Below are 12385 nucleotides of genomic sequence, written 5' to 3'. Positions count from 1 at the left end.
CCTCTTCTCCACCATGTTTTCCCTTCCTGTGCCTTCCTATTAATTTTCTCATATACATCACTCTCTGCCGCATTATCTTTCATTTTGAACCTCTTTTGCTAAATATCATAATTAATTTTCACTCTTGCTAGAACCATAATAGAGAGATATTTGGCTTTTTTAAATTTAGTGCATATGTGATGTTATTCATTTAAATTTTTAGTTTTAATGTCAAAACCATGTCAGTAATCCTGAAGGTTGTTTGTTCCAGGTCACTAATCCACCAATTGATCCATTCCGAGAGAAGATCGTTATGTCACTTGCCTGTCCCATTGGTCCTGAGCAAAACATACTGGAACCAAGTGCAAAACAGTGCCATCGTATTTTTCTGGAAAATCCCATCCTTTCACTTGATGACCTTGAAGTTCTACGAGATAACACTCATCGTGGATGGAAGGTAATAGTATTGTGCTTCACCTATCAGAAATGAAAAAGATAATGAGAAATTTGCCATATTGCTTGAATAGCAATATTGTAATTTGGCTGGAATTCCCGTGATTTTTCCAGCAAGATTGGTGAATTATTATTAGAAATTATTTATTCCTTTGATTTATTGCCAGAAATCATAAAATTCCATTGATTTCCTATTGGGAGGAATGTTAAGGTGTGATCTGTCCTGGAATAATTATGTAATGGAATATAAGAATTGAATTCCAATATTTTATTATTTTTTTAAAATTATTACTTGGAAGAATACAGATCACTTAAAACTAACTTAATTTCATGGGAGACATTACTTTTGTAATAATATTGAATATTCACTTTCATTATGTACTTATATTTTATGGGTACCTGGTGATAAAACACAAACGTAATGAAATACATGTATTCTATTCTATTATTGCTTCAGTGCACTCCTTTGCCCTTAATCATGGAAAACATAAATAAATAATCCATATCTCTGGTTTGGTTTCAAATTCCTACCAGAGGTTTATTAATGGGCCCTAATCAGTGCACTAATCATAAAAAATCTAGTTGGGTTGAAAGTGTGATTTACATTCTTGGATTAGTCAGTTTGCAATGAGCTGGAATGAAACAGGGTATGAAATGGCTTAAAAAACTTTAGTACAATCCAAATACACATATTCCTGACAGCTTTCACCCACTGTCAAATAAATAAGCAGACTGCAGATCCATAGCTCATCATTAAATTATCTGTTATAACAAATAGCCAATTACTACAAAACCTCCATTAATAAATAAAGTAAGGCTGATATTTTCATCCAATTATAGGATTCAGAATCAAATGACATGGAAGAGATTAAAAATAATAATAAATGGTTACAGGTTAATGGAAAGGTATCTCTCCTCTAAAATATTAGTACCTTGAATGCCATTATTGTTAACCTGAATGTAGGTTTGATAGGTGAAGGTAGAGCTAACTTCATACTAATCTTAGAGCATGTAAAATTTACACCTCAGGACAGGAGACAGTAAAAAAAAGTCAACATGCAAATTAGAGAAAAGGCATATTAAATTCTTGAAAAGGTGCATTTATAGTGTACACAAAATTTGTATAGGAAGGTCATTCATAAAGGTTAAGGATTATACTGCTGTGCAATACAAAATCTCCTTTTTATATTGAGAAGTCATTTCTGTTTCAAGGAATATAAGTAGTTTGTAAAGACCTTTGTAATTATGATTATTTACAAATGTTGTTATTGGGTGGTAAATCAAATTGCTGTTTTGTTCTCATGGCCAATTTTATTTTTTAATCATAATAGACTAAGGTTATTGACATCACATTTGACCGTGAAGAAGGACCAGGCGGTTTGCCAAAAGCACTGGATAGGATTTGTGATGAAGCTTGTTCTGCTGCCAAGAATAATTATCAGCTCATTGTACTTTCTGACAAAGCAGTCGGTTACAGCAGGTAATTCTGGCTTACTTAGCTTAAAAAAGGGTTTCTAAACTATCTTGCCCTTGCAGCCCTCTTTAGAATGATCCCAATGTAAACCCACAACTCTGAAAATATTAATCAAATAATTATCACTTTTTATAACAACTTACTCTCAGAAGGCATCTTGCACCTCCTCCAAAGTATTCCTCTACACCACCTTTGGATGTTATTAACCCTGCTGGTATAATGCCGGGCTGAGTGGGTTGATGAAATAGAATTATTCTTACTTAGTACATATTTTTAAATGGCGTGTGGGAATGAAGTATGAAAATGTATTGGCAGTTAATGTAGTTATGGAATTTGAAAACATGATAAAAAACTATTTTGGTGAATTAAAATGCCAACAGAACTTTACAGCCTCACATATGAAACTTTCACCTGAAACGTGCTTCATCAGAACTGCATATATGCAAGGGAAGTACCCTGTCTTTGAGAAGTTTAGTAGTACTCAAAATAGACTACAGAGAACCAAGGGAAGCACATTATGATTGAGAAGTATAGTGCTCTAAATATAGATCACAGATAACAATGTCCACACCAAAAAAAATCATGATTTACAAGAGAAATGGTTTAAGAGAAACTGGAAATCTGTAGGTATTTAAAAAATCATTCAGCTTTATGGATGCTCAAGTATTAGTTTGCCAGTCAGCCTATGGGTTGCAAGCACTGCTGAGTACATTGTAAACTCAACGCAATAGGTATGGGATAGCAATCAAAGTAAATAAACAAAGATTAAATGCTTTTTGAGAAAGAGAAAATATTAGCCCAATTTTCAAATGGAGGGGTTTACAAACTAGAGTAGTTGAAGCAATTTACTTATCTTGGATGTGTTTAGGACCAAAATGTTCAAATCATTAGGGACACATGAAGAAGAATCGCATTAGGAAAAGAAGCCTTCACAAGTAAGAGGACATTGATGACAGGAATGTCAAGCAAGTATGTTAAGAAAAGACTTGCTAAAACTTTGATGTGAAGCTTTTATTATGATACTTTCATGCTGCAGGAACAAAACCCTTGAAACAAAATGATAGGCATGGATAGGAGGCTTTTCATGTGTGGGTGTGGAGAAGTATGTAAGGTGAAATGGAAAGAAAGGAAACCAAAAACTTGGCATTGTGAGGGGTCAGAAAGGATTGTTAGGAGAAATCATAAGGAGGTATGAAAGATGGTTGCAGAGCATTTTGTTAAGGGATGAGATACTGAAGGCTGATAGAGGGGAGGGCATTCAGAAAATTAGGAAGGGGCAGGAATATGATAGGAGCATTGGATGGAATGAAGGGAGGTAGAATGTACACGTATGTGGAATTGAAGATCAATTTAATACAGTGTAGGGTATCAACTTGTGTCTTGTTGACAAAGCTAAGAAATGCAGTGTTGATTACTCTGTGTCCATCCAAAACCTACCTTAAACAGTAAAAAACCAATAATAATAATAATTATGTGCTGACTCTGTTTATTTTAATCTATGAAGGCAATTACTGTTAATGTATGAGGGTGGTCTGAAAAGTTTCCGACCTCAGAAATAATAGGAAATTTCAGAAATTATCAGAAATTTCAGAAATTTTCAGAAAAAATTATGTTGTATCTTTGTTAGGTCAGAAACTTTTCAGACCAGCCATGTATAAAGTTAGTATAGAAATATCATGAAAGTGTCAAAGGTAATTTGAGTTAATTTCCTATGAGTTTTGAATTTACTTTCTACATATATTTTGGCAAAATTCTTTCATTTTCAACAAGCTTATGAGAATATATGAGAAAAATGCTTCTAGAAAATTTGAGAATAAATTGTAGAGTGCGTTCCCATTTATTTATTATTTTAGTTTTCTTCAAGATGATAATGCTTGTCCATAGCTATCGGTGCAAAGTTCTTTTCTTATTGCATCAATTGCTCATTAATGAAAGATAATGCATAATTTACTTGTCTCCTTCTGTTTTTGAACCCTCTACAACAAGCACATTGAATGAAATCAGTTACCTGCATTATCAGAATAGCTCCTTTTCTGGTTATTATGACTCTAACTCTAGCTCTTCGATTGAGTAAAAAGAATCCATGAACATATTCACTGTCATTAAGTTCATGCTATGATATCTCTTTGATTTTGTACTTTGTGGGGCTTCCCTCAATGATAACCTTCTTACAGTCATTTTATTAGATTTAAATGGAACTCAGATTCATTTTACAAAGATGTACCTTGGACTTTTTTATACCTTAGAATTTGTAATGTAGAGTGGAACTTAAAACAAATGTTCATCATTTATTTAAGTACATATATTGAAACTTGCACATTGAAACTTGCTTTTTTATTTCTAAACTTTAAGACATGCAATACAAACATTCATTATCACAATTTACTGTAAAGTTAAACAATCACAATGCATTTTAATATCAGGGCTCTCCAATTGTTATTACGAATCCTAAAATTTGCAATTCTTCTGTTCATATTTTTTCTGTACCTAAAGAATTTATTTTTAAGATGAGTATTAGTGTTGCTATATACAGGTGGTGCTATAATAATAATAATAATTGTGTTGGTAATGAAATGTTATACATTGAATTACAGAATTCCTGTGAGTACTCTACTGGCACTTGGAGCCACTCACCACCATTTAATTGAAGCGAGGCAACGCATGAAGGTGGGGCTGATACTTGAAACAGGGGAAGCAAGGTATTATTTACATCATCTTTCCTCATTTTAAAATACTTGGATTGACAATTCATATTATTTAAGAATCAGTCAAATGAAAACTCCAAATTTTACTCATGTAACTATCCACAGTTGCTGCTATAGACATAGAGTATATTTTCTGTTACTTCTGCATAAAATGCTGTTCATCAAAGGGAAAACTGTTCAAAGATAAACTTTTCAACATTATTAATGGAGGTTTCAACAACCGTGCTTTCATAGCAATGGAAATGCAAATGGCAGTCACGTGTTAATGCCCATGATGCAGGCCAAATAGTGCAGCATACATCAAAACATTTTACTATCAGAAATATTTTATTGTGACCTTGATGCAGTATGAATATCAAGCTCTAGCTTGAGTATAACAATGATAGAACAGATCTCTTTGGGCTAGAAAAATTGAAATAATATGCTGAAGTTTCATTTTAGCAAAACTGACCTTGGTTTAAAAAATGTGTTTTTATAGAGTATTTGACTAACACTCATAAAATATTAACCCAAGGTTTTGAACTTTCTTTATAAAGTGTAATTTTTATATAATGAGACTTTGAGTGAAACAAGTCAAACCTGAGGTACTATTGTCCAAGGTATTAGTGTCCTGGGAATAATGTGTAAAATAAATCTGTAAAGCAAGGCCTGCATTTTGCTCTCACAATTGATATTACAATCGAATATTTGATATTACAATTGAATATCTGCATCAAAAAAGAAATAAAAATTTTAGCCATATTTTATAAACAGCATTTTTCACCATCTCAGTTTGCCTGTTTCATAATTTCCAGGCATACTTCCTTTTTGTGGCTTGCTTTTTTTCTGGGATTTCACTTCAGTTAATTCTTAGGGTTATCATTGCTCATAAATGGATACAGATTGCAAATCTTGACCTCATGAAAGTCATGTTTTTCAGTTGATTTGATCAGCAGAGGTTATTAGCTGTTTAAGGTATAAATTCATTTCTATCAGAATCTGTGGCATAATCAAGCCTCTTATTATTGCGAAGGCTGAGTATATCAGTGATAGACTCAAAATGCTCTAATTACTAATTGTATCAGAGGAAAATCATATGTTGAGAGGTTGCCAAAGTCTGGATCTGAATCTGTAGAGCATGTTTAAAGAAGTCACATCCATATAATTTATATTAAGAAGATAACTCGGGACTTTTCTACCACAATCCCTCCTGTCAAAACTTTTGTTGGATAGTTCTTGCCAAAAGGTGGTGACGAATGTGCAGAATAATTGCAAGGTTGGAAAAAAAATTATGTCATTCATCTTCAGATTGATATTTACTTTTCCACTGAGAGGTTGGTCACAGTATGAACACAATATATGATTTCAATATTTGTCTCTTTGATCTTTTAATTATTACCAGTATTAAGACAGTGACATTCAAGAAGTACCAAGGTATTTTTTGCCTCTATAGTTAATATTTACTGTCATGCACTAGAGTACTGTTTGAAGAAATGCTCACATTGTATTCATTTTATGATCATTACTCTTTGATGATGCTCCCCATATAGGTTTTATCTACAAATTTGTTATTAGGTTTATCAACATTTTAATGCCTTAATGCTATTTGTTGCTGATTTGAAAATAAAAAATCAATATCATTTCTAAGGGAGTTGTTGCTATACATCACATCAGTACACAAAGTGTTACTTTTTGGATTTTGGTAATTACTCTATCATATTTAAGGTGCTTACAGCTATTTCCTTGTTTTCACTCACTTTCAGGGAGGTGCATCATGCATGTGTGCTGCTGGGATATGGAGCTGATGCTATTTGCCCATACTTGGTGTTTGAAACAGCTGCTAACCTTCAGGCTGAAGGTGTCATAGACCAATCCATCTCAGATGCTACTCTTTTTGCTGTGAGTAATACATTCATAGTTCCCATTACTCTTCAATTTACATAGTATACGTAATCCCCAGGTCAGCAGACCATCACACTAACTCAGCTGACCAGATTTGGAGATCCTGAGTTGTGATCATTGGAAATGCATAGTTCACAGTGATATTACAAAGTGTATTACCTACCTATTATTGCAAGCCATCAAATTTAAATTTCTGTACATATTATTCATTTTTTTCTGGACAAATATTTTTTAAAACAAAGGTGGATATTTTACACAGTGACAGATATGTGGTATTTTTTCAAATTATGGTTGATATTTTTGTTTTCACTTGTAACTAGTTAAAACCTTAAGCTTAATGATTTTTAGCTTGTAAATCTGTACCAAAAATTAGAAATAACAAATTTCTGAGTTATAGAATTAACTGATTAATTCTAATCTCTCGTCAAATTAAAACCAATCATATTTTTTAATCGCCTCCGGCCACAGAATACATGTTGTGAATATTTTAGTACGAATTGGTTGAAATGAATCAAATACTGAATTCAAAGCCATGGCATGGTCCTTTGACTCAAACATATAGTATTTATGTTGAAATCTTTCAAGGCATGTTGTAAGTAGTAGACAATTTAAGTGCACCAACCATTTTCTTGAATATTTCTCGTGATTTGACTCTGTTCATCACAGCATCTGTGGCAAGGATCAGCTGATGAGGGAGAAAAGCACCTCTTGCCTTTTGGCTTACTTCTGTGAAATCACAGGCATAAATTCACTTTTTAAAACTTTTCATTGCTATTTCATTTTGCATATTTTCATTTTAATAGTAAAGGTTTTTAACCATATAAGTTAACTTTTATTGGCAGTATTTTAAATGCTTGGAAATTATCTCAGTAGTAGCAGTGCATAGAAAGTATTAAATATATAGAGGTGGTGGTGTTGTTTACTATTCTAAGCATCATACAGCCTCTATTGTTGATCTGAAGGACTGCATTGAAAAGGAGTTTTAATTTTCTAAAATAGCTCTCAGGATTCATTCTAAATGGATTTTAGTTTTGGATAACTCTCTGCTTGTCAGCCCTCTTTCATAAAGGTATTAAACAATAGTATACCATTGATACTATATTCCACAAATGTACTCTCGTTCGGTGTTTCTTGGTGATTTTTGCATAAATATACTGGTAAATATTACATATTTTGATGACCTGGTAAAATTACTTGATACTTTTGATATGAAGTTAATGAATGAGTGGCTTCCTAGAATTTATTCTCAGTCCATCACTTTGATTGGCCTAGTATTCACTCATTTTCCATCTAACATGCTCTTTTACATATTACTGGCAAATGAAACCTTAATCACCATGCTTTGTAAATTAAATTAGATTTGTTTTTTACTATGATTCCTTATCCATGGAATACATTTGAAAATGCTTATGTGGTGGTGATTCAATCATGAACTGTACAGATTGTTTCTCCTCTGAAACTTGGCAGTAGTTTACTCGAGAGAGGGATTCCAAGGGGAATGAAAACATTGAATCCTAGGATCTGCCAAGGGTATTGAGAATTGTGTGATCATGTTAATCTTAACATAGACAGCTTATTTAACATAGGTTAATCAACTTTCATTTCATTTTCAGAATTATTCAGCAGCAATGGAGCGTGGTATTGCCAAAGTAATGGCAAAAATGGGGATATCAACCCTTCAATCTTACAAATGTGCACAGATTTTTGAGGCAGTAGGACTTGCTGAAGAGGTTATCAACAAATGCTTCAAGGTGAGTTCTTTCTAACTGTTCAACCACTGTTTGGGCCATAATTCCTTATTCTTTGATGCTGTGAACACACATGCTTTAATATACGTTGTTCAACTTCTGTCCCATTTATGAAGATCACACAGAGAAATAAGTCATTTCGTTATCAAGGAGACATTATGGGAAAATCATTTTGAAACCCCTCATGATATTCACTGTGACTTTTAAGTGATTTCCTTTTAAGTTTGTATGCCATCAAAAGGATTTCCTCTGGAAAGCAGTTTGCAAAATCATTGCATCATTCATTTTGGCCTTATAATGACTATCTTATGGCAGAATACAGATTTAAACCTGCCTGAATACAGTCACACATATGTATATTGCTGAAATTAAGGAAGGAAATATTACCCTTAATCTATGGTACTTGAATATTCTATTTTATCCTAATATCATCTAAGATATGTTCCCAGTGGTAGTGCCATTGATAACTATGCAATAAAGTATTTTATCATTGATTGTAGTGCATGTTACAGGAAAAGAAAAGGTACGATTTCTCAGGATAGAGCCATTTAATGATTATTCCTAGAAGACACAGGAAATTAAGATTTTCATGTAAATTATAAATTGTGTTTAGAACATACGAGGATATTTTGTCTTCATAGCTATAATGGTCATTTAATTGCTTATTTTGCAGGGAACCCATTCAAGAATTGGGGGAGTGACCTTTGAAATGTTGGCTCAAGAAGCTTATGAACGTCACATGTTGTCTTATGCAGAGCATCAATGTGACACCCTGGTTCTCCGCAATCCTGGATTTTTGCATTGGCGTGCTGGTGGCGAGAGACACATCAATGAACCACAAAGCATTGCAAACTTGCAGGTACTAATAAGTTATTAAAGGAAGAACACAATGTATTTTACCACTGTTCTTTATTTTTGTACTACTAGTTTCAACACTTAGTCATCATCTTCAGGTACAAATTAGTCAAGTTGCGGTCCATTTGGTTGTTCCACAAAGTTGAGCCTGAAACAATTGAATACTTAATTGAAGTTAATTTAATTCAAAAGGTTAGAATAATTACTTATTTAAAATTCAGAAGCATGTGAATTAAGAAAAGTAATGCTCAGTAAAAATAGTGATACGCATGTTCAAAATGTTTCATTGAAATCCTTCTTTCCTACTTAATTTCCATTTAAAATTTTCTGAAAATACTGGTTGCTCCCATTTCGACAGCAAATTTCAAATTGGTAATCATTATTTCAATATCTGCTCGGTACTATGGTAGTGCTTAGTTCTTGCGTTCATTAAATGCCCATTGGCACAAATAGTTTATGTGATGCGGGGCAGTCCTTGAGTTTGTCCCTGATCCTCCAAGATTTGCATTTTAACCCCATGTGGAGTAATATGCCCCAGTTCACTAACCACTGCAGATGCTATCCCCAAAAAAGTGCCACCCTGGGCTGATCACCCTCTCTGATAGCTACAATAATGCAGAAACCTAGAATTATCCATAGACATCCATGTTCATGTCCATATTAATCAGTTACAAAACAAAAATAACAATTTTGATTTTTTTTTCAATGAAAATTGTTTTAATTTCAATAAAAAATTGCTTGGTTACAGCCATTTTTCTATTTCCAAGGAATTCCTGATGTTAATGTATCCACAAAAATTCTCCCATTAGCTGTATGAAGGCTAATATATCACTTACAACATCATACAAAAAATGAAAAATTGTAACAGAAATAAAGACCTAATTTTGAATGATGCTCATTAAGACATTTAAATTATTGTAATATCTTAATTTGTTTTCTTTATGAATTTGTTTTACAGGAAGCAGCTTCAAGAAAAACCCAAACAGCTTATGATAAATTTTTAGAATCAAGCATGAACAGTGTGAGGGCTTGTACTCTGAGAGGACAATTAGACATTGTATCATCAGACAAACCTGTGGAGCTGGCAGAAGTGGAACCAGCATCAGAAATAGTCAAACGCTTTGTCACTGGTAAAATGAAAAATGCGGTGTACTTCAATAAAATTATAAAATGTGCATGTGCTGTAGCCAGTTAAAATTTGTCCTATTCAAAAAATCTTTTTAGTTATGTACATATGAATATTGATTCACTTGCTTTTAATTTTAGGGGCCATGAGTTTTGGCAGCATATCTCTGGAAGCTCATCAAACGCTTGCCATTGCTATGAACCGTATTGGTGGGAAATCGAACACTGGCGAAGGAGGTAAGCTTTCTCTGATAGCAGTTGCGACAGTTTCTAAGCAGTCTCAACAAAATACATCTCAAAATTGAAAATGGTTTTTCACTACCAAAATGAAGAGCACCGAGCAAGAGGAAGAGTTTTTTTTTTGTTAAAATTGTAACAACAGTGTGCATTATGGCAGGTCTTTATCTCAAGAATCACATTAAATTGTGCAGGGTCTGTACAATAAGTATCGGGACTCATTGCAAAAATCAAAATTTATTGCAGTTAGCATCGCAATTACTTAATAATCTTCAAAATACATTCCTCCTGCATTGATACACTTAGTTCGGCGTGTCTGCCACTCATAAAAAGCCCGCTGGAAGTCGGTTTCCGGGATATTGTTGAGAGCCTTTGTTGTCGCCACTTGAACTGCCTCGATGGAGTCGAGCCGATATCCTTTGAGCTCCTTTTAAGCTATCCTTTGAGGTAATAATGTTGTCAAGAAAATCTTCATCTTCCTGGATGCAGTCCAAAATTGCACACTTTCCTCATCACAAGATCTTTACAATGGTTTGGACGGTTCTGACTGAAAGGCCGGTCTCCTCACTGATAAAGGTAATGGTTAAATGCCTGTCAGAGTCTGATACTTTTTTCACTTTGGCCACCTGAGCATCAGTTCGAGCAGTAGTCGGGCGTCCGACGCGGTGCTCGTCTTCAACGAGCTCCCAGCCTTCCTTAAACATTTTTTGCCACTCAAAAACTCTTGTGCGGCTTAAGGCATCATCCCTGTAAGTTTGGTTAATGAGTTCAAGGGTCTCTGACACAAGATTTCCTGACTTTAATGCAAAACTTCACTTTTGCTAGACGGTGCGCTCCATGCTGGCGCGACGACATTACAAACAATCACACATCACAAAATTCACCTCCTGTCTCAACACATGCCTGGAGGTGACTGAAGTAAAGTGCACTTCAGTGGTGGGGGACCCCTCTACCAAGCCGACCAGTCAGACCCCCATCCACCACTCCATTGAGGCTACAAAGAACCAGTCACGATACTTATTGTATGGACCCTGTATATTCTCCATGCAATGCATGCCTAGAAATTAAAAGTCCTTCTAGTTAGTTGACATTTAGTCTTTTAGGCATGAGGTGGTCAAGAGATAAGGTATGGTTTAAAGCAAAACAACTATTCCAGGTTTTTCCAAAATTAAGCCAAGACTAATTTCATGTACAGGTGGTATCCAAGTCATGGACAAACAGACTTACAAAATTCCATCCTTATAAACAGACTTCCCAAAGCTACCAATATAGAAACAGTAGAATATCTACTGATTATTTATGGTAATTGATGGGAATGTGGCCATAGATTAAAATAGTAATGATTAGATGGTTCAAATTAGTTATAGCCTCATTTTCATGACATATTACATAAAAATCTCTCCTATATCTTTAAATAAATATTTTTTTTCTTCATCATTTCATTATTTCATTCATTCATTCCAACCACCCCTCTGGAAAGTTTGCTAAAGATTAAATTAATGCCAGTATATGCATATTTGAGCTCTCATATCTCATCAGTGCATTTGTGGAAACATTAACTTGGAGGGACATTAACATTATAATGTCACAAAACTCATGCCATTATTGTTTTAAATCATGTAGGTTAAGTTATTTTTTTTATTGAACAAAATTTATATCTTTATCAAGTGGTGGCAACTTCTCTGTTTTGGTCTTTTATACCAGGCAAAATACAGTTTTAAGTTTAGCATGATTAGTGATGCTACCTAGTATCTTATATTTGCATAACAAATCTTTGTACAAAATAAATGATTTGATATGATACCTGTTACTATCCACTAGCATCCCCTATAAAGCAAATAATCAGAGGATAACATGATAGCAGGGAATAAAGATATTGCATCCTCCATAGGGATAGATGACTGACATGGATGAGGTATGGTCCACCA

General features: G+C 34.0%; 1 protein-coding gene across 4 annotated transcripts in view; it reads left to right on the top strand.

Annotated features, from left to right (window-relative positions):
- The window catches only part of LOC139687320 (uncharacterized), a 166602-nt gene that overhangs the window by 128281 nt on the left and 25936 nt on the right, over nucleotides 1–12385 (top strand). For all 4 annotated transcript variants that reach the window (XM_071584480.1, XM_071584479.1, XM_071584481.1 and 1 more), the window contains 8 exons: nucleotides 251–436; nucleotides 1764–1912; nucleotides 4501–4605; nucleotides 6354–6489; nucleotides 8106–8243; nucleotides 8914–9099; nucleotides 10054–10225; nucleotides 10362–10457. In XM_071584480.1, the coding sequence (XP_071440581.1) occupies nucleotides 251–436; nucleotides 1764–1912; nucleotides 4501–4605; nucleotides 6354–6489; nucleotides 8106–8243; nucleotides 8914–9099; nucleotides 10054–10225; nucleotides 10362–10457 (1168 nt within the window). The remainder of the gene's footprint in view (nucleotides 1–250; nucleotides 437–1763; nucleotides 1913–4500; nucleotides 4606–6353; nucleotides 6490–8105; nucleotides 8244–8913; nucleotides 9100–10053; nucleotides 10226–10361; nucleotides 10458–12385) is intronic.

Source organism: Hetaerina americana, unplaced genomic scaffold (assembly GCF_022747635.1).
Source record: "Hetaerina americana unplaced genomic scaffold, ioHetAmer1.1.p SCAF_19, whole genome shotgun sequence".
NCBI classification, from domain to species: domain Eukaryota; kingdom Metazoa; phylum Arthropoda; class Insecta; order Odonata; family Calopterygidae; genus Hetaerina; species Hetaerina americana.
The sequence above is the reverse complement of the archived record's forward strand: the minus strand, read 5'-3'. Positions and strand labels throughout refer to the sequence as shown.